General features: G+C 43.6%; 1 protein-coding gene across 1 annotated transcript in view; it reads left to right on the plus strand.

The window, feature by feature from the left end:
• LOC107540679 (uncharacterized) overlaps nucleotides 1-27156 on the plus strand; it is a 127653-nt gene that overhangs the window by 71316 nt on the left and 29181 nt on the right. The window contains 9 exon segments of the mRNA XM_087817767.1: nucleotides 4239-4356; nucleotides 7786-7951; nucleotides 12506-12644; nucleotides 15321-15323; nucleotides 18402-18513; nucleotides 20382-20477; nucleotides 21562-21726; nucleotides 24789-25018; nucleotides 25913-26051. Of these exon segments, the coding sequence (XP_087673893.1) occupies nucleotides 4239-4356; nucleotides 7786-7951; nucleotides 12506-12644; nucleotides 15321-15323; nucleotides 18402-18513; nucleotides 20382-20477; nucleotides 21562-21726; nucleotides 24789-25018; nucleotides 25913-26051 (1168 nt within the window).

The following is a 27156-nucleotide window of genomic DNA, read 5'->3' on the forward strand; positions in this document are numbered from 1 at the left end:
ATTATTCTTTAGTGAGTATAGAGTTTCCACTGTGGAAAATGAGAGAGAGTTCCAGATGGTGGTGATGGATGGAAATGTGTTAATGCCCCTGAACTGTATACTTGAAAATGGTTCAAATGGTGAATTTTATGTTATGTGTATTCTACCACAGTTTTTTAAATGGAGAAAGAAGAGATGGCAGTGCCATTAAGAGGAAGCATTGTGGAGAGGGAGATGATGAATCTCAGCTCAGAAGCCTCAGCTATGAATTTCTTTCATTAGTCTTCCAACAAGTGTCAGACGCTTCTTATTCCGGATTTTTCTCTGCACTTTCATACACATCCATTCCACCTGCTTCTGTCATAGGATCATGTTTGCATGTCTAGCTGCTCTGGAATGTCAGCTCCTTGAGGGCAGAGGCTGTCTCCATTTCATATCCTGGGTGTGCACCTCTGCCTTTGACTGTGGTTGAAAGGGAGGGTGGGAGGGGGAGTGGGCACACAGGAAGTGGAGGGAGTTCCAGCCAGTGGCTTTTATTTCAGTTATGAAATAACAGAACATGTCATCATCTGATTCCTGGCAGGAATTTGGTTTGAGGCTTAAAGAAGACTTGGAATTATTGAAAAGGAAATGGGCATGAAAGCTATCAAGGGAAAGAGAAAAGATTGTCCCAGGGTGACACCGCTCGGACTGGAAACCATTTAAATACTTGTTGTGGTATCAGTATAATTAGTGGTGTGATCTCCTCCAGCTGTGTGTGACTGGAAGCAGAAGGCAGAATCGCTGGAGGGATCCAAAGTTGGGGTTTTGTTAGGGAGGCGGGTAGTGAGTACAAAGAAGCAGAGAACCGAAGGTGCTGGTGAGACAGCAGCTCATGTGCTTGTCTTGAGACCCAATCAGGGGAGTGAGCGAGTAAGGTCAGAAGGGAACTGACAGATAGAAGGGGAGGCCGAGGGCTGGATGATGTCAGGGAGCATATTTTGTAGGGATGAAGGAGGTTTAGTGGGGGTGAACAAGTGAAAAACTGGAAGAATAAAAGGTAGAGCTGGGAAAGGAGGGTATTCGAGTTTAGAACTTTGGAGGTGATTTGGTCCCAGGTGATGATCTGCAGTGATGCGCCAGAGCAGGTGGCTGAAGGGAAATGAAATGAAGGGAGATGATGCCGAGCAGGTCAAGGAGCTGTCAGGCCAAGGAGCTGATGGGGGACCCCTCCTGTGGCATTGAGAATTAGGTTATAATCTTGCCCTGAGCACCGAAAGCTTTCTTCTGCCCTCTCTGCCCCTCTTCAGCAGATGGCTGCTCCCTGCAGATTAGGGGTGGAAATGGCAGGAAAAAACAGATAAGGAGCAAAGGATACCACTTGGTAGAGGGCCCTGTGGCTCCAGGGACAGATGTGCTTCTCAGAGGCCAAGGACTGGTTCAGCCACACTGCTGCCAGGCCCAGGGCCTGCAGCCTTGTGTGCTCAGACACAGGCCTTGTGACTTTTTATTATTGCTATGCAGTATTTCTTTGGTATACCTTTGAACACTGTGAACTGAAAAACAGAGATAAAACTGGAATAAGCTAGCTGTGATCTGCTCCAGAAAAGAATAGTCTGACGTGATTGCTGAAATAAAGGAAATTCTTCAAACTAACTCTCCACTTTGTCCCTGAGCTTCAAATTATCTGATTAAAACCCTGAGGCTTGAAATGTAATTTTAAGGCCAGTGATTCACAGTAGAGTTTTCAGGATATAATAAGTCTCATTTTCAGTATGTTTGATATTGAAAACATTCAGTCCTCAGTTCAAATGAGTCACATTTTACTTTGATAAGTGGAAAGGGTCATATGATTCTCTCCTAGAGATCCAGAAATAATAACAACAGTCAAGAAATATCCCTATGACTTCCAAAATGCCCCCAAGAGGGTAAGGCCCTCCCATCAAAAGTCCTTGCATAGGCAATGGAGGTGGGTTCAAATGTGAGAGAGTGGTGAAATCAGTAGGACCCAAGGAGTAAAAAAGGGAGTGTCTCAAAATGACTCCAATTTCGGGTTTTGGGGACTAAGGGGTTGTGGCTCTTTGAACACAGGAAGAGGCACAGGATTGGGATGGAAGGGGGTAAGGAGTTCAATTGTTGCCTTTCTTGATTCAGGCACCAACCAAGATGAAGCAAGTCGGAACACAGGTTGGGACCAGGCCTGCAAATGTGGGTTCTGGAATCACTGGTGAATAGATGGTAGTTGCAGCCAGAAGAGTGAACCTGATTGCTCAGGACCCAAGGAGAGCAGAGGGCTGAGTGAACCCCCGGCACACTGGGCAAGGCACAGTGTGGGCTGGGGACTGGCATCCACTGCTTACCTCCTGCTGCCCTCTGTCTGTCAGGACTGCCTGGTCTAGCATAACCAAGACAGCCCCGAGCTGGCCCTAATCTCTGGCCTTACCCCATAACTCTCAGTTCTAGGACATCCTCTCATCAGCATGTTCAGGTACTCACTTCTCAACAAATTACTTTGAGAGTTCTTACATGCCTCACAACTTATAAAATATTTTTCAAATGCTTGCTACTCTTTTAAAAAGTCATTCCTTACACCAGTCCTATGAGTTAGGAATCTTTATCCCCATTTTATGGATGAAAAGACTCAGAGGATAGTCTATCTAAGGCCACACAGCTGTGGGTGGTAGATCTTGGTCTCAAACTCAGGTTCCACATTTGATAACCACACAGCACCATTTTCCACACCAGATTAACACAATTAATGAGAGTTAAAGACACGGGCTCCATTTAAGGGGGAAATAGCCCCTGCCCTCACCCTTTGTTACAGTAGGCTGCCTCGCTTCTGAGATGGTATAGGAACCAGGTAAGGATGCTGCTTCCCCGTAAGTCTAGTAGAAAGATCATGAGCTTCCAATTGTATGAAGGTCAAAAACAGGCAAAACCCAACACAGTCTTTCAATGGTGTCTCCATTTGTGGTAAAACTACAAAGAAAATCTAGCATTGATTAGTGTAAAATTCAGGATGGTGGTTCCTCTGGGGGCAACCAGGGAGGTGCACATCAATCTTTAAGAGAACTGGTGACATTCTAATTCTCAGGCCTGGCGGTGGGTACCTGGGCTTGTGCAAGTTCTTAACAGACGTGTATGAATTATGTGTTTGTATATAAACCCACAACAAAGAGACAGCTATTCTACTGCCTAAGAAATGATAAGGTGTTTGGAAGTGGAGGAGAGCAGAGAGGAGAAAGAAGAAACAGAGGGCCAGAGCCTGGACACCCTGCGAGGAAACATGGTGGGGAGGGAAGGAGAATAGAGATGGCTGTCTAGAGCCTGGATACTAGAACTGGACAGGTCTGCACTTAAATCCCAACTTCATCTCCTCGAAGGTCAGCAGGCAAGACCTAGGTCACCTCATAAGGCCTCACTTTTCTCATCTGTGAAACAGGAACAAAGAAGGTACATTCAAAGGCTGTCATAAGAATTAAGTGAGAAGATATGTGTGGGGGAGGAAGAAATTTTCCCCTACCATTTTAGGTTTTCCCAGTTGGTGTAATAATCAAATTGAGTTGACATAGATTAACAAGAGAAAATAACCCAATTCAATTATATACAAACATATAGGAATGCCACATACATGAGAGGTTCAGAGACAGAGAAAATGAAGGATACATAGCATTCTGAGCTAAGGGATGAGGTAAGGCGCCTGGGGCTTCAGAGGGGAGGAATGTCATTCATAGGGTGATAAGAGCAGATGTTCAGTAATTAGATGTTTGCTCTGCTCTATAGGTAGGTCATAAAAGTTATCTCTGGTGATAACTCTCATTATGGGCAAGGCCCCCAATTTAAATTCTTTAAGGGAGAGGTAAACGTTTATCTTGAGCCCACAGGATCTCCATTGCCTTCAGCTCAAAACAATCTACATGCCAAAGTGGCACATCTTGGGGAGGCCTGTTCTGAACCCCTTCATATATAACATTCCGTATGGTGCCAGCCACCTAATTCATGCCTTTCTTTCCTGTCTTACCACACCTTTCCCTCCCTATGTGCCCACTCTTTCCTCAACACAGCTCAGGCTAAAGTCAGCCCAACTGCCCTTTTCCCGTTGAGTTATTTATAGCTGTGGCCACCTGTGAGCAGCCTGAAAAGGACGCCTTCCGCCCTCAGACTTGGACACTGGACTCGTGTGTCACCACAACCTGGGCTGGTATAAATAGTTCACACTGGACACGCCTCTTCTTTAGAGAGAAATGCTGTGCTACCCAAGCTTTCTTCTAATGCCACAGGAGTTCTGAGCCCCAGCCCTGATGTCTGCTGTCTGCTGATGGGAAAGTCTTCTTCAACTTATGGTTCATACCTCACCCTTCTGAAGTGCTGGTTATGTTCAAAACGCTGACAGAAAAGGTTTGTATTTTTTTTTGTGCACTGGAATGTAAACTGACTGGTTTTTCCTGTCTCACAGTTAAACATATCAATTCCAAAGAACATCTCTTGCTTTTTCCAGGGATATTTAATAACTGAAATCTTCTCACAGCTTCTAATATTATTATATTATTATATTATTATATTAATTATATATTTTTCCTAATATTATCATTTCTCTAAGGCCCCATTATTTCATGACTTTTCTTTCTCCCTGGTCATTAATGAGCATTAGTTCAAATTTCCAACATTCTTTATTATTCCTCAATTTCTTCCCAAACCCTTAAAGAAAACCACCACCCTGATCCCCTGAAGCTCATGAGAGACTGAGATCACATTTAAGCCCAGTAATCAGCTAATTCCTGTGTTTTGAGGGACTGCTCTATGTAGCAAGTTCCTAACTTACTGATAGAGGATAATATTGGCAACCATGAAAAAAAGAAGATATAGTAATACATAAAGCACTCAAATAAGTATTTGCTAAATAAAGTGCAATGTTGAAAATGGCCGTTTAGGAGCATTCTGATTTTTCTTTGTAAGTGAAAACCTGTTTAACAACCTACATTTCTCACACTTTCTCCCCCCACCCCCAGCTGTATTGAGGTGTAATTAACAAATAAAATCATACAACTTGATGATTTAATATACATATACACTGTGAAAGGATCACCACAATTAAGTTAATTAACACATCTATCACCTCACATAGTTTTCTTTTTTGTGTGTGTGGTAAGAACATTTACCTACTTTCTTAGAAAATTTCCAGTATTATGTTAAAAATAATATAAATAGAGCCACTTCAACATGGAATCAGAGCTTCCATTCCTTGTACATCTTACTCTTACAACCTTTGGGATGTTTAAACTGGGTAAAATAATCTTTGGACTGAGCCTAAAGCAACATTGTAGTCCAAACTACTGTTTGCAAAGTTAACAGAAATGCAGACATTCTGACTGCTGGACCAAAAATTAAAGACTTTCTTAGAATTAGCACCACCACATATAGCTAAAGAATAACTTAGTTTATTTGCACTATAGAAATTCCATACTTGATTTATTAACACCAATAGAAATTTCTTCCTTCTCTTCATGTAATAATCCTCCTTTCCTTTCTCATGAAAACTCCTTGCCTTCACTCCCTAATCAGAACGTTATTTGGGTTTCTGCCTGAATCAGTGCTTCCCAAATAACTATTATTTTGGATTTCAAATAAATGTTTCTTGCCTCTCACTTTGGCCTTCTTGTTCAGGTTACCGTATATGATACAGTATTATAAACTATGGGCATCATGCTGTATATTAGATCCCCAGAACTTATTCATCTTATAACTGAAAATTTGTACCCTTTGACCAACATCTCCCCATTTCTCTCTCCCCCTGGCAGCCACCATTCTATAAGTTTGACCTATTTTTTAGATTTCACATATGAGTGAAATCATACAATATGTGCTTTTCTTTGGCTGCCTTATTTCACTTGGAATAATGTCCTCCAGGTTCACTGATGCTATTGCAAATGGCCAGATTTCCCTCTTTTTTATGCCTGATATTATTCCTGTGTGTGTCTGTGTGTGTGTGTAACATTTTAAATATTTATCCGTCCACTGAACTCTTAGGTTGTTTCCATAGCTTGGCTATTGTGAGGAATACTGTAATGAACGCAGGAGTGTGGACAATCTCTTTGAGATACTGATTTTGTTTCCTTTGGATGTATATCCTTAAGTGGGATTGCTGGATCATATGGTAGTACTACATGCAAAAGGATGAAGCTGAACCCTTTACACCTTTACACCTCTCACAAAAATTAACTTGAAATGAATTAAAGACTTAAATGTAAGACCAGAAACTATAAAACTCTTAGAAGAAAACAGAGGAAAAGCCCCTTGACATTGGTCTTGACAATGACTTTTTGAATATAATACCAAAAGTGCAGTCAGCAGAAATAAAAATAAACAAGCAGGACCACATCAAACTCAGACGCTTCTGCATAGCAAAAGAAACAATCGACAAAATGCCCTGGCCCGTATGGCTCAGTTGGTTGAGCACTGCCCCATGCACCAAAAGGTCGATGGTTGGATTCCTGCTCAGGGCACATGCCTGGGTTGTGAGCTCTACCCTCAGTAGGGGGCATGCAGGAAGCAGCCGATCGATGTTTCTGTCTCACATCTATGTTTCTCTCTCTCTCTCTCCTCTTTCTCTCCCCCCCTAAAATCAATAAAAACATATTTTAAAAAATGAGCAACCTATGGAATGGGAGAATATTAACAAACTATATATATGACATAGGGATAACACCTAAAATATATAAGAAACTCATAAAACTCAATAGCAAAATAAAATAAAATAAATCTGATTTTAAAATGGGCAAAGGACCTGAACACACATTTTTCCAAAGAAGACATATGAATGGCTAACAGGTAAATCATCAGAGAAATGCAAATCAAAACCCCAATGAGATATCATCTCACACCTGTTAGGATGGCTATTATTAAAAAGATAAGAGACAAGGCTCTGGCGGGTAGCTCAGTTGGTTAGAGCATCGTCTGGATATACCAAGGTTGTGGGTTCAGGCTCTGGTCAGTCAGCACATAGAAGAATCAACCAATGAATGTATAAATAAGTGGAAAGACAAATCAATGTTTCTCTCTATATATCTCTCTCCCTCTCTCTCAAATCAATACATTAAAAAAAAATAAAGACAGGGAACAAGTGTTGGCAAAGATGTGGAGAAAAGGGAACCCTTGTTCACTGTGGATGGGAATGTATTGGTATAGCCATTATGGAAACAGTATGGAGATTCCTCAAAAAAATTAAAGTAGAACTACTCTTTCTTTCATTGAAGAATTTTCAAGTGTTTTATATATAAATATATATATATATACTTTATATATGTTTTATATATATATATAAAACCTTCTTCAGTTAGATCATAATTTTTCACTTTTCTTTCACTTGAACATTAATATTTAAGATCCTGTGTTTAATTTTTTTAGTTGTATATTTAAACTGTTTTGATAAATATCTATGCTTTGCTTATAGATATTCCTTCAGGGCAATGTTGTCTAAATATGGGTCCCTCCTAGAAGTTTATTTGTGACCCTTGGTAATTTATTAATGGTCATACAAACATTTTTTTTTACATGTTTTTGGCCACCGATGGCTTTAAACAAAGAGAAACACATTGCTTTAAACCCCCATCTGAGAAGTCACCTTGTCCAAAAGCATATAAAAATTTATAAAGTTTATGAATGTTTGTTGTTCTGGTTTTCAGATGTTTTCCTATAACTATTATCCTGTAGTATGTTATAAAAATGTTTCTCTAAATATTTGTGTTTAAATATGTTATCTTTAATAATTGCTCATATATTTTATATACACCTTAGACATTTCTTAAAACTGATTTCCTTGTATTACAGGCAGCGTTCAGAGCCTTAAAGCTGACTCTACAGCTGATTGCCCCTCTCCATGACATTGTGGCCTACCTTTTCAGTTTCGCTAAACTTGGGGACTATCCAGCATGTTTTGAATTTCCTCTAAGTCATAACCCTTTGAGAGGTGACTGGGGAGGAACTGAGGGCATTGGTAAGTAATTAAACGTAATTAAATCACCTTAATATTCAGTCAGAATTCTGTGAAGCTCTTTCTCCCACCCAGCTTTACTGAGGTATAATTGACAAATACAATTATTTAAAATATTTAAAGTGTACAACATGATGATTTGATGAACATATACATTGCAAAATAATTCATTCCCTCATCTAGTAATTACTAAGAAGCTCTTAATACTTGGAAAGACAGAACTAAAATATTTTCTCATAGATGACAGTGATAAGAAGGGCAAAGGAAAATCCCATTATATACTGTCTCCAAACTGATTAATTCCACTTTTACAGGTTCTTTCATTCCCTTTCCCTTCCTGGCCCTCATGAACTGATAGGGCAAGGTGAGAGCCAAGTATTCACCATCAGGAAGCTTGCACACAGCCCTTGGTTAGCTCACAGTGGCCCGATGGTCCTGTAGTGAGAATGATTGAGACTTTAGTTGTATCTGCCCCGTACTAATCCATGAGTCTAACTCAGCACTAGGTTCTAAGATAAATGCACAAGGTAAATTAAAGATACTGAAAGGCTTCGTAAGCTGGGTTTATCAGAGGCCAGGAAACTGATCTTGTTATTTTAATAATTTGACTCCCATCTAAATTATGTCATTAGTCATGTAAATATTAATTAATAGAAATATAACATTGTAGCTACAGATTTTAAAGGATGAGAAACACCAAAAGAATGAGGTAATAAGCCTGTTTAAATCTAGTTGTCTTAAATGTAATAGAATCCGAATCTTTTCCTTTCTGGTCGGTACATGAAGGAAATACGTTTGTGGAGACCCTACCCCGCTTGCCGGTAGATTGCACCGTGCTGGTGAACACTGAAGGAGTCTGTACACGGTTAGGTGGGAGACACAGGGAAGGGTATGAGCGGTGATCCATGAGGAAGGTCATGCCTGTGTCTGAGGACAGGCACATGAAGATGGGGCAGGGTTTGTGCTGCCTCAGTGGAGAGCACAGAACTGTTGCAGAGTAATGAGCTTCCAAAACTACTGGCAAGTCTTCAATATAAGCATCAAGACGTTCCAAAGCACTCTTAGATCCTTTCATTTTACTAATTCAGGGACTGTTGTCAAAAGAGGTTTACTCAGAAAATAAGTTAATACTCTCTTTGGGGAGCTGCTGGGTGTTTGGAAGGTGTGGGAGCTGGGCTACAGATGAGGGACAGGAGAAAAAAGGATGGGCCAGCAAAAATGCCATCTGTGTCCTTGAAATGGGGAGACAGGCGTTTTATGGAAATGAGATAGAAGCTAAGACAGAGCCAGAGCCATGTTTCCAAGAGAAGTCCCTGCACGGGAGGGCCTACGGCCGCTGGGAGGGCAGGCCTGCAGGGAAGGTGATCTGGGGGGACTTGTCCTCGCTTGAATCAATGGGGAAAGATAGGAGGGATGGTCCTGGCAAGACAAGCAAAGGACACTGGCAAAGACATCAAGCAGGACTACATGTGGCCAGTCCAAAGAATGGTGAATCTACCAGTGTGACCCCGAGGAACAGTGGGAAATGAAGCCAAATTACTGAGGACCTAGAATTCAGAATGAAGGAAATTGGTTTCTTACGATTGCTGTGCTTCTGAACCGGAATCAGTGAAGTCTGCAGGGCCCAGGCTCTCCGGGGTGTGGGACTGGAGACACGCACCCTGTCGTGTTGCCAGTACAAACATTTGTGCTCCAAGAGGATGTGCAAAGTTTTGCATACTCTGCTTTGCTGAAAATAGATAAAGAGAAAACTTGAGCTAAAAAAAAATCCCATTCTAAAACAATCCTTTTTAAAAAACACTAGGCTGTTCGGTTCCTGGCCTGCTTCCCGGAGGAGGCAAGGAGAACGAAGGTGAAAAGATGAGACGGGTCTGGTCACACACTCACCCCACTCCTGTCAGCCATCTCAGTGCTGTTGGGGGTGAGATAAAAGACTTTGGTGGACTTGTACACTGTAAAATCTTTTTTAAAGGGACGCTCTGCATTTCAGCATTGGTCCTCTTGCATGACTGAGGAGGGAGCTCTTAGACACGAATCCTAATAGGTCAAGCTCTGCGACCCCGGCCAAATGCTCGCCGGCCTTGAATGCCAGCACCTGCCCTTGGAGGCAGCATGAAGCAGAAGATCTAATCAGAATGTGGGAGTTGAAGCTGCGATTTCCTCGTCAAGGATCAGAAAGGCCAGTTAAAGCCCAGATGCTGCACATTAAGCTTGGTGTTTCAGGAACTCTGAAGACAAACTGGGAACAGGGGCTCCTGGCTCTGAGTATTTTTGCGATTCCTCCCCCTCTCTCTGATTTCCCGCACAGGCCCCTCCTGGGGAAGAGCAGGAGAAAAGGCTCATTCATTTCCTGAAGTTCCCTGGTGCAGGTCTACTCCCAACCCCACCACCACGACCACATGGCAGCCCTTGGCCCCATCCTCACAGACAGGCTGCCTTCCCTGCCAGTGCCTGCCACCTCCCCTCCCACAGGCAAGGTGACCCCACAAAGGCAGGAAAGCCTGACTGAGGACTCTAAAATCCATAAGTAACAAAGAAAGTGTAGTCCCCGCCTCCCCATCTGTATTTTAATGAAAATGCCACCTATCGCAGAGAACAGTTTTGCTGGGATGTGACCATGTAAAAGTGCACACACAGCACTATATGAACAACAATGGAAATAATATAGAGAAACATCACCCACAATCCAGTGACTCTAACAAGTGAAATCTTTTTATCTTTCCCCCCTCTAGCCCCCGCCCAAGTACACTTTGCACTTACATTTTACAGAGCTTTAATCACCGGGCATATGTAACTGCATATTCTTTTCTCATTGTCATTGTAGAGGATTATAAACCTTCCCCCTGGTTCCTGCTTAGACAGAGTGTATTACTTACTGAGCAAACACACCAGGCCTTGAACAAATAAGGTTCACTGACCACCTCTCCTCCCATCTACCACTAAACTTCTTGTACAGTTTCCTCTAACTTGACTCTAGTTCTGGTGGAAATTTCTTTTCAGCCCAATATGACCATCAGATTTATAGGAGTCATAAAAAGTTTGATGATTAAACTGAATTCATTTGGAGTTGGAAAAATACTCGAAAAACATTTTTCTGTTGTGCGTAAAACATCAAATGGATGTGAAACCTGGACTGCCTTGTCTTTTCCTAAAGCCAAGAGCATATAATTGCAAGTATTAGCAACCATTCTCAGTCCTGGTTCCACCCTGATCGAGCTCCGTGGACAGCTTCCCCGCTCTCTCAGTTCCTTTGACTTGCAGGCCAGAGACAGGGGAAGAAATCAAGTCCCAGACCAGACAGGGCCGAGGCGGCTCAAGATGCCTGTGGGTCGCCCAGCTGGGCATGGCCCAGCGGTTGAGCATCAACCTAGGATCCAAGAGATGGCAGTTCTATTCCTGGTCAGGGCACATGCCTAGGTCGCGAACTCGATCCCCAGTCGGAGGCGTGCAGGAGGAAGTCGATCATTGATGTTTCTATCTCTCTCCTTCTCCCTCCCTCTCTCTGAAGTCAACAAAGATATTAAAAAAAAAAAAAAAAAAAAAGCCTGTGGGTTTCCTGTCTCACTCTGCCTTGGGCTACATATCAGGCACAGCGGTCAGTTTCCACTGGCAGGGGTGTCCTCCCAAGTAGAAAGTTCTCTCTCTCCTCACAGGAAGTTTTTGAGCATTTCAGAGAAGCTGGCATGCTGGCATCCCTGGAAGTGTGGGCCGCCCACCTGCCCCGCCAATGCTTCCTCAGGGCTCATCATTTTCCTGTTGCACTCTCCCATCCTGATCAACTCCTTTTCTGGACCATCACAGAGATGCTAGTACAGCCATCTAGACCCAGGCCAGTTTCCTCAACCCAGCATTGAATTCCCCCAACGGGCCCTAACTTAAATTTCCATCCAAAACACATATAAATCTATTTATTCTCAGCCTACTTTTGCAGCAAGAGTCCAAGAAATAAGCCAATTTAGGATCTCCCACATCTACTCCTTAAATGACAAGAATCTCCTAGAAGGGTGTGTGTGTGTGTGTGTGTGTGTGTGTGTGTGTGTACATGTATACATATTTGCATGCTCTATGTTTTTTGCTTGTCTTGGATAGCCTTGCGTCTTTAATCCATGAGCCAACAGCAGGATGAGCCAGTGACAGAGAAGGCTGGTTTGGATGGCATGGCTATGAGAAATGAGTGCTGGGTTATAATCTATAATAATTTCAACCCCCTAATAAGCCTACTGAGCCCTATGTTTTCCTGTTCCTAGTAATTTGTCGTTTTCAATCTATTTAGAGATTGTAGCCTTATAAATTTTAAAACTTTCTTTCGAAAGCCTTTTCTGATTCTGCTGAAAAGCAAAGCAAGTTTTTATCTTCCTAAGGAAGGAAGGAAAGCGACATAAGATCTTGGGTTCTAGAACATAAGGTTTGCTGGTCTTGCAAAACATAATCAGTATACTCACAAAGAGAAGTCCATTTAGGTAAAAAGTTAGCTTTGGAGGTGAAATGATGGTTCGCTGGATTAGATAAAGTAGCTGGCATCTCACACTACCTACTTAAATGTTGTCCATCTTCCAGTGTCTGAGCTTCAAGAGCTGCAGAACATGATTGACAGCCTCGAGAGCCCCCAAGACCCTGCCCAGGTGTCCCAGGCACTCCTCCTGCGAAGGGAGGTGATGATTCTGCAGTTTGACGCTGCAGTGAGGCAGCTCGTCAGGTAAGGGCTGGAGTGCTAACCCCGTCTAGGAAATTCTGCAGGGCAGGTGTTTTTGAGTGACCATAGAGGAAGGTCACTCTTAGCAAGATTAGATAACCAGCTTAAAATAGTCAGGGGCACAACTGGATCCAGAACACTGGGTACCAAACATGCTCTGCCCCAAAGGCTGTCCGTGTGGACTGTGTTTTTATCAGACAATAATGGTCTTGATTTTTTGTCAATGTGATTTCAGTAGTTAGTTTGCATAACAATTGCTGCTTTCAATATTCAGACTGTTTTATTGGGAATAATATTTTTATACTTCTGAAGATGATTCTTTCCAAGAGTTTTGTTTATTGTTTTCAGCCCTTAATTACCTTTCAGAAGAACAGAGTTTTCCCTGTACTTCTGAAGTCAATGGAATCGGCTGCCTGACTTAAATTTATAAATAAGTAAATTTACCTCTGGCCTTGTAGGCATTAGGCACGCTGCATACAAAAAGAATGTTTATTTGGTTAATTAATCATGACTGGTGAGAAAATTAGTTTGGATTAAGAGTCACTATGTTTCCAGTGTAAATAACACGTTTTGTGTAGAAAGGAGAGGTCAATTCTGGGGGTCTCTCCGTATTCTAAAGTTGCCAAAATTAATTAACTTCCTTTGATTAATTCTCTGTGTGAGTATTTAGCCAATGAGGGGGACCTTACCCGCAGATGATAATCGCTTCCCACTGTTAGTGTGGGTGTCCACAGGGAATGGAAATTGAGGATTGTACTGAACTATATTTTCAATTTGTACTCTGCATTTTCTAAACTGTGAGCATCAGGGGACTCTGGATTTAGAATGTAGACTCAACAGGACAAAAAATCAGGCTAATTTGTTTCCTTTTTATTGCCAAACAGCTTTGTGAGCTATAGCTTGGTCAAGCAGGTAGGATGCAAAGGCTCTGACTAATTGTCAGGATGGCTGTTCATCAGCCCTCTGGCCTCTGATACTCTAAGTCAGAATTTGCAAGGAACTGACATAGGAGGAAGAAATAGGACTGTACTCCAGAAGTTTTCTTTGGATTTCAGCTGTGAGGGGCTCAGCCTGCTATTGTTCTCCCAGGGGAATCACCCTGTTTCCCCCAGGAATTGCTTCATGGGGCTCTCTTTGTCCCAGCACACGCACTCTGCAGGAATGGAGGGCACTGTGCCTTGTGTTTGGTTTCTGGATGATTCAGTATATTTTTCAGAGGACCTAAGAGGGAATCACTCAGGATGTTATCTCTCCATGAGCCTATCCATTGCATTTCTTCTGACCTTTTTTCTTCAGAGCTCCTCTGGGTGTGTGTGTGTGTGTGTGTGTGTGTGTGTGTGTGTGTGTGTGTGTGTGTGTGTGTGTGTGTGTGTAATCACACAGATAGGAAGTGGCAGACCAGAGTCAGAACCTAGGTGCGTTTGACTCGGAAGCCTGAGAACTGGGTGGATGCCAGGCAGCAGTGAGGCTATAAAAGGGGACCCTGAAGAGAAGTCCCCTATTAACCCTGTGTAGGTGGAATCCAAAAAGAACTTCCGGAATATAGCCCTATTTCTTCACCCTACGTAAATTCCTTGCAAATTCTGACTTGGAGTTTCAGAGCCCAGAGGCAGGAGAAAAGGAGAAGCTGAATCTGGCTGATTTTATTTAGTGCTGAACTTGCAAACAAGGAAAAATCCTTAGATAATCAAAAGAGACAGGAAGCTTGGGAAGATCCCTCGCCCTTCCCAGAGCTCACCAACTCTGAGCAAATATGATTGTCTACCTCAGGGAACTTTTTGCTCATGTAAATTGAAGGCTTCTCCAGAGTTTGAAAAGAAAGAACTGAACTCTTATCTAGAATGAGGGCAGCGTGCTTCCATAGACTGGGGGTGGGGGTGGGGGCAGGGAAGGATGTAACACATGGACAATAGGACAGCGGCCCCATAGAGACGCCTAATATCTGCCTTATGCTTCTCTGTGGCATAGACCAGCTCGGGTTACACGACAGATGCATTTTCTAAGCATGAAAGTTTCACTTTGCTCCTATTGATCTGCCCTCAACTAAGCTCAAGCAAGGACCTGATGGAAATCGCTGCTGTCTTCTGATGGCATTGAAATCACACTGCCCAGGGCCTGTCATTCACCTCTGGGCATGTCCACCGACCTGCAGGGTTTATTTACTAGCCAGTGTCAGAAACGCCTGTTGAGCTTATCTTTAATTTCAGGTGAATTAATCATTTGTGCTGAAGGTAAATGCTTGGGTGGTTCTTCTCAATCTCATCTGTTTAAGTTAGTGGTTGGCAAACTACTGCCATAGGCCCCTGCCTGATTCTGTATAGCCCGTGGGCGAAGGATGGCTCTTACATGTATCAATGGCTGGGGGGGAAATTGCAAGAAAATAATTTTGTGATGCATGAAGATTACGTGGAATTCAAATTTCAGTGTCCTAAAGGAAGGTTTTTTGGAATATGGCCATGGCCATTCACTTATCAGGCAGACGACCTCACTGGTGCTGACCAGCAAATTCCAGACTGATTTGTTTAAATTCAGGCTGAAACTGCAATTAGGTTAGTCTTGGTTTGGTGATGTGGCTTAGCAAAAGTAACTCCATTTTGCTCTATTGTTTCTTTTTCTTTTTTCTTTTTTTAATTGTAAGGTCAGATAATGGGCTCTGCCTCACAGGGCCCTACTAGGCAGAAGGTCAGACCCATCCTTGCATCTCAGACAGTTTCTGGCACAGTGTCTTGTACATAGTAGGTGCTTGGTACATCACTGACATATGTGTGTTGAGTGAGTCATGGGTCCCTAGGCAGGGCTCAGTGAGAATCTTAAGAAAACATGTGAAAAATATGAGGAATAGGAGAAAATGTTTATATATCTGTGAATGAAAAAAGGACTCTAATAAATCTGACAAGTTCAAGTAACCTAAAGTAACCTCACAGGGTGATCTGATCATAAATTTCTTATCTGGGCAGGTCATGGTGGGTAGTCACACCCCAGGCCTGATTTTACATAGGGTGAAGAAATAGGTTTATCTGTGCCTTAAGCAAGCCCTGTCCATTGTTCTTGTGCAGCTAAGTTAACACATCTTTGAAATGCCAGAGAAATTCTCTTTTCAGACCCCTCAGAGGCATAACCACCCTCAAAGGAGTACATAATCTTGTTAACTATCCTGAAATGCAGTCATAGAGATTTCCCTACTTTCTTTCTCCTACCTTCTCTCCCACCTTTATGTAATCTTTCTTCCTAACTTAATTCCAAGTGTATAAAAAGAACTGAAAAACTGCCATTAACCAGGGTATTTGAGATTTTGCTTCCCAGGATGCTGTCAGTTTGGCTCAAATAAATTCATAAAAATTCTCTACAGGTTTGGATGTTCTTACGTTGACATATCCATTGAGCAACTCCAAACTCCATCGTTGAGCTATCAGGATAAATCAATTATTTTATCCACTGTCTCAGTACATAACAGTACTCAACTATCTTTTATTAATTCTCATTAAAATGTGAATGGTTTGATGCAAATATAGAGCTCCTTTTACCTGTCTTTGAACTTCTGTTCATAAACCCCTACTTCTGCTGATAGCAAAAATATTTAACCTTCCAGTTCCACGACATTCAGCCATATTTAGAGTTTAAAAGTGGTCAGTTTAATATTTAAAACCAATTAATTCAAGATTATCCCCTTTCCCTTTATTATAATTGCCTCTTACTCTGTTGGTGAGGGAGGGATTCTGCCTGAGAGTTATGGGGATGGCACTAGGGTTGGCGGGGGGAAGAGGGGGATACATGCCACCAAACACTGGACAGATGAGATAACGGCAATTTATTAGTCACCTATACTCACAGCCCAGGGAAAGAGGACATTGTACGCCAGGCAGGGCCACAGAGGAACTGCACTTGGGAACAGAGTGAAAACCAGGGGCTGAGGGAGGCAGGCTTTGTGCATCGAGGGGGATGTGGTAGCTCCTGGTTCCCACAGGAGGATATGATTGGTCCATTTAAATAGTTTTGTGGTCTGGTAGGTGTCAACGTATGAAACGTGCAAACCTGTAGAGAATTTTTATAAGAATTTATTTGAGCCAAACTGACTACATATGCTGGGGAACAAGATCTCCAAAGCTCTGGAGAATAGCAGTTTGCAGTTTCTTTTATGCATTTGAAATAAAAAAGGGAACTAAGGAAGATTACGGGAAGGTGGGAGGAAGCACGGTGGGGATCGGATTACAGGATAGGTAATGAGATTATGTGCTCTCAGGCACACTTTAGAAAGAGGGGCCTGAAAGGGGGCATTTCAAAGGTGTGCTAGCCCAGGTGCACAAAAACAATGGACAGGGCTGGCTTAAAAACCTTCACTAAAGAAGCTATAGGCCTGGGGCATGACTATCCACCCTGACCTGCCCAGTTAGGAATTTGTGATTTATTACAGCACCCCTTTTTCATCCACACAGGGAGCTGAAACCACTACTCAGGGGTAAGGAGGGACTGCCCTCGGTCCCTCTGGGGCAGAGTGGGGAGGGAACTTGTGATTAGGCCATTCAAGGCCCTTCTGATTTTACCAGATGTCAAGGCAGCACATACTATTGGATTTAATTTTAAGCCTCACACCACACCTATCTCCTTCATTCCCCTCAGAGGTGACCCAAGTTCCAGGGGGTGCTTATAAATCATCTTGGTAGGGAGGAGTGGCTAACCTCACCCATCCCTGTTGTAGGTTAGCTGGCCCAACCCCAGGTCTCTTCTGGTTGGCCTGCTGCTTAGCATCCTGCCTAGATACCCATTTGTCAGGGACTCCCCCACCCTTTGATTGCCTGCTAGTCTCTGGGAGGCTGCCTCATTTCCATCAGTGCTAACATCTCCCTTAGTCATTGCTAACCTATTTCTTTTTTATGTCTGCTTTATGCAAGACTTGGGCCAAGTCCATGGAGGACCCGAGCAAAAAGTCCCTTCTGTTCTGGGATACCCTCCCCCGCACTTTATCCTGTGTCAGGATCTTTTCTTAGGCATTCACTAGATTTAAGCTCTAGAAACAGTCTTTCCTTGCTTGCTAAACTCTTTTTTCCTTTTGAGCAAGAAAGTCATTGTGATTTATCATGCATACTTCCTTTTCTACAGTTTATGGTATAAACTTCATGCTCTAGTCCTCAGGATTTCTGGTTCTTGATATGCAAAGCCAAGTTTTGTTGAAAACAAAACAAAAACCTTTTCTCTTTCAAACCCCAGGTTATTATTTAACTTAAAATTTGATTTTACAAATTTTAATGGCATGAATTGTTGTCTCGGTTATTGGTCTTAAAACAATTCAACAAACAATTGATTTTGTTGTTCTACAGCAACAACTGAGCTGTCCAATACAGTAGCCACATGTGGCTATTTAATGTAAAACTTTAATATTGATTTAGATGAAATAAAATTTGAAATTCAATTCCTCAGTTGCAGCAGCGACATTGCAAGTGCTCAACAGCTATGTGTGGCTAGTGGCTACCACCTTGGACAGTAAACTACAGAACACTCCCACACACAGAAAGTCTTGCCGGTCACTGCCGGTCTAGGGTATGTGTGCCTTTCCCTCGAGAGCTGTGAACTGTGAGAGTGAAGGTGATGTGTAAAGAAAGGGTGAGGGAGGCCGTGTGTAAAGAAAGGGTGAGGGACAAGGTCACTGAGGAAGCAACCTGTTCGATCTCAAAATGTTATCTTACTACAGGAGTTTTGAAGAGAGTTCTAAGCTTTAGAAGCTTAAGTAAGTGCTTTTCATGAGATTCCCTCCGTTTTTGGTAGGACATTTCTGGCAGCCGGGGATGCTCCGGCCCCCCAGTGCGCCAGGGACGGCCTGTGCCACGGGCTGCCCCCGCTGAGCAGCGCCCCCGCCGCTGGATCCGCAGGGCCCCAGGTGCGCTGAGAGGTGTTTGCTACCTGTCAAAGGCGTGCTGTGCAGAGGGGATTTTATCACTTTGTTTGCATTTGGTTTAAATGTCGCAGGGACTCTCCGAGCTCTAATGTACTCCAGTCTTGGTTGGCTCCCCTCCACTCACATAGAAGAGAGGTGTCGCCTCCAGGGCCATCTGTCATTCCCAGTCAGGGTTTTTGCCTCCCAACCACTCAACAGGCTAATTGGGGCAAAGCTTATCTGCTCATTGCTGGTGGCAAAACCAATATTTGATCTGTTTCATTTAATCAATAATAACGATAGCAATTACAGTACATACATTAGGCAGCAGCCGAGTTTTGAACAGCCCTGCTTACATGTGTTATTGAATGTAATCCTGGCAACTATTATTGCTCCTAGGCACCAACAATATCACCTGCCTTCTACAACTAAAGAATTTCAGGTCCAGGGAGCCCGGAGATCAGACTGCTGGGTAGTCATGGCGGCACCAGCTCACAAACTGTATTGGTTATCTATGGCTGCATAAAAAATTACTTCAAAATTTAGCATATTAAAACAATAAACATTCAATATTTCATATCATTTCTGAGGCTCAGGACTTTGGAAGCTGCTTCGCTGGGTAGTCCTGGCTCAGACTCTCTCACGAGGCTGCCTAAGGTGTTGGCCTGTGCGTCAGTCGTCTCAGGCTCTACTGGAGGGGACTCAGTTTCCCAGACCACTCACGTGGCTGTTGGCAGGACCAGAAGATACACTTCCCAGCTTATTCGTGTGGGCTCTGCACGGGCTTCCTCACATGGCAGGTGACTTCCCCAGAGGGGACAGTTCAAGAGCAAGCAAGAGAGAGAACCCAAAATGGAAGCTCTAGTCTTTTTATTACCTAATTTCAAAAGTGACATCCCAGCACTTTTGCCACATTTTCTTCATTAGAAGCAAGTCACTAATGTCATCAAACACTCGGGGGAGAAGAATTAAGCTCCGCCTCTTACTGGGAACAGTCGCAAAGAATTTGTGGACATTTTTCAGACCTCCTCATAAGCCTAGGTCTTTTCACTCCAAAACCTCCAACCTAATGTTTTCATGTAGTAATGCCAACATTGACCCCCAACGTGTGTAAGTCCCACGTTTCTACCTTCCCTAGCTACAAGACAATGACTCTTGGTCCAAGCCTTGACCTTCTTTTAAACCCAGAAGACAAGACTGGACCATGACCATTGGGTCTGTTCCTTCTGCCTTCGGGTGTTACCTGGGATTGGGTGGATGAGGTGTCCTGGTCCTCTGCCACCCGAATCACCTCCAGATCTGGGAATTGTCTGAAGCCAGTACAGCTCTGGAAGTGTCAAAGGAGGTCAGATGGACAGGCCCACTAAATCCAGGGCTGCTTGCGGTGACACAAGGAGTAGGGGAAGCCTTGGCTGTAGGACAGTGATGTGGAGAACACAGAGGCCCACGTGTAACATTGTGGCACTGATTTTGAGATGTTACCTAGAATTGAAGTACAGCAGTGATTAAGCACAAATTTTTAAGAATTAATATTGAGAACATTTGAATAAGTTTACTTTGTTGATTATAAATATGTCCCAGTGGTATTATACTGTTCTGGAACTTTTGAACACTGTGCTGACTAGTTACACTGAAGTAAGCCTTAAGTACCCTTCTGTGTTTAGCTACTTCCTGAAAAATCAATTTAACAAAATGAGATGGTTACTCTCAACTCTACATCATTAAGGACTATACATTAAGAACTATTTCTACATAAAAAGTAAAACATCCCACAGTATTTTGGGGCTCAGACACATTTGTCCTGTTCATATACAGAAGTGTATTACTTGTGAACACAGTACAGCATTATGTTTATTATTTGGTTCTTTTAGGCATCTGTGCTGTTCCCTTGGAGAGCATTTCTGGAAGATGGAGGACTGTTTCCAGTTATGAGTAGCAGCCCAGATACCCTGGAATATCATATGCAGGTAGGAGAGGTCTTCCCACTTATCACAGGAGTAACTGAATGCAGACTGCAAAGCAAGTGTCATGGGGCCATCGGTCAGATCCTCCACACTCTAGTCAATGATGAATAATTTATAAGATAACCAGGGTGTTTTAAAATGAGGCTCTAAACCCAATAACTGCAGGGTGAGTCTTGTTTTCTTATATCAGAAGAGAATCATGGTCTCAGCTGGCATCAGCCTTGGTTGTAAACTCAGCTGAAATTCCCATGGCCTATAATGATCTGGAAGAGAGGCCGTCCATTCCCAGTCACTCTTTGAGCCTCTTAGAGAAACACCCAGGCTGGCAGCTCAGACCTGTGACTCCTGACCCATCTACAAATAGTGGTAGGGAGAGAACTCTTTAAGCAGAATTCGTAAAGAGAATTTTTTTCAATTACGTGTTTTCCTCCTGATTTTTAAAGCAAATATTATGTTTTTATTTTTAAAAATATAAAATATAGAAAAATTTACGAACAACATGAAAGTCAATTATAAATTTGCTTCAAAATAATACGGAAGTGAGGAGTGATAGGGATGGGGCAGGACTGGCCATAGGTGAGTGGTTTCTGGGGCTGGGTGATGGGAACTATTTTGTTTGCTTTTGTATATGTTCAAAGTTCTCCATAAGTCAAAAAGTGTTTTATTTTTAAAGTAAAATAGTAAAAATGTTTAAAAAAAACACACAAAACAATCATAGCCTCCCACTAGGAGACAACCACAGTTCACTTCACATTTTGGGTTATTTTTTCCAGTATTTTTCCTATGCATACCTGTGTTTATATCTGAACTTTTAAAAGAAAATTGGCATCACACTATACATTTACCATGTACAGACACCGCTGTAAGGGCTGGGAACCTTGGACTTCCATACAGAGCCAAAAGACTGAAGACTTTGAGCTAGAAATGTTACTCTGATTATTATGGAATTTTTTAATAGTTGAGAGGACAGGGCTTGTAATTGCAATTCCTCCTCGTTTTCTCCCCAAAAGCCATGTGTAAAGGTTACATAGAAGTCTTCAAACTGGATGTTTTTGTTTTATTTTGTTTTGTTCCTTTATGTTTTTAGCTATGCCTCTGTAGGCTGAGTGACCAAAACCTCAAGGTGGCTCATGGAGAGCTGGTGGGCATGCAACTGCTCATGGAAGACGTACTTCTGAGTAACTATCCTATGGTCACGGAGGATGTCCCAGGACAGCAGACCACACTAGACAAAAACATACAGGTATTCTTGGTGAGCAGTACACATAATTGGCTGGTGCCCGGTGGTCCCAGGACTGTGTTCATGCTGCAGAGGAGGAGCAATGAGGCAGCAGTCGCCTGTGAAAGCCACTCCAAAGCATTGTCTTTCACAGGAAGTCCCATGCTCAGTGGTAGATCCATTTCGTTTCATTTAAAAAATAGAACAAAGGTTGCAAGCAGTCCACTGAAACCAATAGAACAAATGCTCCATCTCAGAAGCAGTGTGTCCCTAACTGAGCTCATTCTCCTGCCCCCAACTTGCTGTTCTTTCCATACTCCCCGTCAGCTTACCACCACCTGCCCCGTGTCCAGGCCAAAACATCTGGACCCCATCCTTGGCTTCTCTCTGCCGTACCCTATAGCCAGACACCAAGATTTACTGCCCTCTTATTTTAATATCTCTCAAGTGCGTCCTTTGTGCCCATGCCCCCTCCCCACCCCACGCCCGCCGGTACATCAGGGTCCCTCCCAGTGCGAGGCGACGAGCGTAACCTCCAGCCGGCCTCCCTCTGGTCACTCGTGCCTCCTTCCACGCTATTCACCCGGATAATATTGTCAAATGAAAACCGGTTACGCCACTTCCCTCCTATAATCCGTCGGCGATTTCCAGACGCCCTGAGAATAGAGTCCACGTGCCCTAACCGGACCTTCGCAGCTTGACTCCTGCCCACCTTTCTACCCTCACCTGTCGCGTTGACACAAGCGCCACGCACTCCCTCCTCAGGGCCTTCCTCCAGCTGGTCCCTCTGCTGGAAAACTCACATTAACTCCTACTTACCCCTCAGGCTTCACCTTCCAAACCACTCCTCTGAAAGCCTTTTCTGATCTTCCATCTTTAAGTGAATGCCTCTCCGTGACAACTAGGGCGCACCTGCCATAAATCCCAGGCTGTCCCACGAGCCTTGACTTAAATTAGAGGATGAGTTAATCTTTCAAAGTGAGTTTGGAAGGGGGTGCGTCAGGTCGGGGCAGTGTCTTGGTATCAGCAAAATGCCTCCCTCTTCCTTGTAAGATGAAGAGAGGAGCAGAAAAGCTTTCTCCTTAGGGAGCTCTTTCTTTTTATCAAGGAGGAAAAACCATTCTAGAAGCCTCCAATAGATTCCCCTGTGTCTCACTAGCACCGACTAACAAGGCCGCTTCAGGCCTATTGGTGGGAAAGGACGTGTGCTTAGATGTGCCATCTAAATTCCACAACAGAACTGCATGCTTCACCCAGGAGGAGCATTTGCAAAGCTGGCTATAGACCAAATAGTGCCAAGATCAAGAAGCATGCCGAGCCCTTTGGCCCTCTCTTTACCATTTTTAGCCCTGCTTCTGATGGATTAGCAGGGTCCCCTGACACCCCACCTCCCCCACCTCACTCTTCACTCTGTCTCCCATTCCTTCTCCCATCCTTTGAAACACTTAGGAAGAGAAGACTTCTCTTAATATGAATACAGTTGACCCTTGAAAAACACTGGTTTGAAAATACAAGGGTCCACTTATATATGGTTTTTTTCCAATAAATATACAGTTGGCCCTGTATATCCCTGGGCTTCCCATCTCAGATTCAAGTTAAGTTAAACTGTGTAGGGGTCAGTGCCCCTAGCCCTCATATCGTTCAAGTGTCAACTATATATTGACAAGGTGAGTTTGCTAAAATTATTGTTTAATTAGTTTTATTTTATGATTTGTTTATTTAAGAGTATTTCCTTATTCATAGACAATAGGAAACACTGGAATTTATACTGCCTGTAAGTTACAACTCTGGGTTGCCTGTTTTTGCTAGGCCATCAGTTCTGTGCTCTCTTAAAACAAAGTGAAAGTAATGGATTAGCTCAGGGCCTTTAAAACTGTGGTCCCAGAGGCACTTTGGGGATTTTTTAGCAGAAGGGCCAACTATATGGCCTGTAGGCTGCCACCTCCTGTCACCATGCTTGGCTCTGGTCTATTGGATATTTGGAGCCACTGCATAAAATTTCATGGGACAAAAGGTTTCTGAAGATAAAATGAATCTGGAAATGCATGCATTAGCTAATTGTTAAGGAAGCAGTCTACAAGGTTGAGGGGTTGCCAGCTGTCTTCAGAAGCTCACTCTTCCCTGGGTGTTGCTTGCCAACTGTCCCTTGGACCAACACATTTCTGGCAGCCAGGCCTTTCTTCAGATGTTAATAGCACTGTTCCAGGATCCAGCTACACCAGGTGGCTGTTCTTCCTGTTCTTACCCTGGGGGGGGGAGGAATCTCCAGCGGCTAAGGTGCTAATACCTGATTGTTCTCTGAGGCCCTTGTCATAACATCGTGATCAGATTTACCATCTTCGCCTGCAAAGGAAAGTTCCTTTTCCTGTGACAGACACTGTTGCAGACTGAGGGCCTGAACACAAGTCCTGTTCTGTTTGTCATTCTCTGGGTGACTGGCCCTCATACCACTGGCCACAAAAGAGCAGGGACCTGAAACCCTTTTTCAACCCCTACACCCTCCAGGGCACATAGCAGCCCCTCAATAAACACTTAAGAGAAACACCAATGAATGAATGAACAAATCACAATTTTAAAGTAAAATTGCCTATTGAATAATAAATTCCAATTAAGAGACGTATTCTCTGCCTAACTTTGAAAGGATGATGGAAGGAACAGGAGGTAAGATAAACTTAAGTTTCCATTTCCATACCCAGACAACGGGTAAAATCCCCAATTTCAGGTTGTATTATTGCTCTACCGTATGGAGAGTTAAATCTCGGGTGTGTTGAAGAGCACTTTCCAGAAAGCAGAGGCTAAAGATGAAAGGCTTAGTTTTTCAAAGGGAGATAAAATGTTAGTAGTACCCAAGCACAAAAAGTGTAAAAACGAGTGGTTCAAGACTCAAGCAGAAAGCTGAAATGAGGCCTTCCTCTCCTGTCTGTTCCGGAAGGATGCATTCCCTATCTGAGCCCTACATGTGCTGCAGGTGGGTAAACCCCCCTTCTGGGGAGAAGAGTCATTCTCCAAGGACTTAATTCTGCAAGGGCTACAGGTAAAAGCTTATCCTGTCTTGGTCCAGGATCAATAAAGAAGAATTTCTGTAATGCTTTCAGCCAAATTTGCCCAGAGCGTCAGGATTTGGAAGTCAGTTCCAGAGCAGCCCAAAGGCCCCTGAGCTTCTGGGGGGCCCATGTGATGCAGTGATGTCCCTTGCTTTGCTGAGGTCATTTCTGGTGCTGTGGAAGCAGCTGGAAGTGCTGAAGGAGCAGTGGGGCCGGCTCAAGCTGCGAGGCCAGGACATCAGTTCTGTCTCTCTCCACAATCAGTTCTCGGAGCTCTACGGGTGAGTGTTGCTGAGATGCAAATTCATGCGAACCTGGAGTTGGGCAAATTCCAGCCCCTTGCTCTGGGCGTGAGATTTGATCCATGAATCCTGGTATGGCCAACCCTACTGAGCCCAGAAGAAGCTGCCAATGTGTCTCTACAAACAGTGCTTTACAGGAGAAGCTGGGTCCTGTTGACCCAGGGACAGCCCTGGATTCCACAAGGCAACGTGGTATATTATTTACCCAGAGTTGTGTCCCCGGGAACTTGGGCTTCTAAAGTGTGCCCACAGTGCAGACTCTAAGCTTTTTAGCTCAAAGGATCCCAGCAAGCACTGGGTGGAAAGATGCTGCTGCTGCAAATTCCTCCCTACTCTCTGCCCCATTAGACCCCAGTGCTGAGTCTCTGAGAGCTTCCTGTGTTGCAGGCAGAGTTACAATATGGTACAGAGGTGTAATGAGGTCTGTGGATGGTGGGGTGCTTTCCCAGCTTCAAGCCCTGGGAGGAACGACACATTGCTTCTGACATGTGTCACCAAATAAGCACTCACTAATCACCCACCCACCACCCTGGATCTTGCCGAGCACAAGACGGTTGACTTTGGGGGAAGTCTGAATTGTGTGTATATTGTATGAGTTATTAACAGTCAGCTCCCCCCGTTACTAGGGAATGAGAAGACTTGTCAATATTTTGAAAAATGAAGACTGAAATTAAATGTACCCAATAGGGAAAGGCCTCAGGATTTCATATTGACTAAGGGAGTGGCAATTGTTGTTACAGGTTGATGTGAGTGTCTCTGATGGGTTGGGAGGTTTATACGTGATGACAGGAAACAGAACTGAAAATAACTGTCAGAGAATCTGAATGGGAAAAAAATATGTTTATTTGTAACTTTGTCTCTCTTCTTTAACAGAACTGACATTCTGTACCCCAGCATGAAAGCTATAGCTAAGAGGATGGGGAAAGAAGATGAACTTGAAGAACTTATAATAAATAGTCAGTCCATTCTTCCCCCCGAAGGAGCTTCAGAGATTGAAATAAAGGTTGTGCAAGTATGCAGGAGCTGTTTTGAATTCGGCTTTGAGATTTTGCTTTATGGCATTAACAGATATACACAAGCGGTGTGTTTTTTCCCTAAGAAGGGCAGTGTAAATTGAAGGTTTGTAAATCGTTGGACAGGCTCAGAGGGCACTAAGTATTTAAAGGCATGTGGGGCTTTGAAGAAGCAAATAACTACCACTTAGTGCCTCAGAACTATAAGTCTAGTTTCTCATATTTTAATAGCCACAAACAAGGTGTGCCACCACAAAAAAAGACCATGAAAGAGAATATAAGCATTAGCATCTTGAACACAAAATCCAGCACGTAAGTATCCCCACCACCACCACCACCAGCCCGAGGAAATGGATGATAGCTCCTGCGATTGTGTTTCTGAGAATAAGGTGCCACCGCTCATGCATGAGCCCAGTTGGTGTGTTAGGTCCCTATGTGGAGAGGCGGTTTACCCAAGTGTTTGCTCACCTTGGTCCTGGGACCCAGGTTCCGTGAGGCTGGGCTCATTGGAACAGACGAGCAAAGCCTCTACCTGTTTGGGTGTCAATGCCAAGATGCCAGGATGCCAGATGTGTGTCTACTGAGCATGAAGGAGAATTCAGTGCCCTGTCCCCCCAACACACACATGTGCACGTGCACACACACACACACACACCAGTCCCCATGTGTTCTGCAAGCATAATGTATAAAGTAAGGGCTCATGGTTATTGGAAGAGTTTTCTCTTGGTCTTGTATGGAGTTTAAAATCTTCTCATGAAATCCTCCTTGTCTAACTCAAGCTTCAGACCTGAGGGTTCTCATGTAACAGCAGATCACAAAACTCCTGGCCACAGTTGGAGACCTCAAAACACCTGAGGTCACCTCAGACATCAAGCACTTTGCAATTCAACAGAGCTTGGGAAAAAGAGTTGTATTTTATTAGTCAGAATGTAGGCCAGAAAGAAAAGATTTTTGTCTGCAGAAGCACTCGGGAGGCCAAGGCGGGAACCCTTCCTTCCCCCAGGGAGAGAGCAGCCGAAGGACAGGACCCACCCAAGGCCCTTCTGCAGGAGTTTGACTTAGAAGCCTAGAGTGGAAACTCAATGTGGAGACTGACTCTCAAAT

Source organism: Miniopterus natalensis, chromosome 5, assembly GCF_054644295.1.
Source record: "Miniopterus natalensis isolate mMinNat1 chromosome 5, mMinNat1.hap1, whole genome shotgun sequence".
NCBI lineage: Eukaryota > Metazoa > Chordata > Mammalia > Chiroptera > Miniopteridae > Miniopterus > Miniopterus natalensis.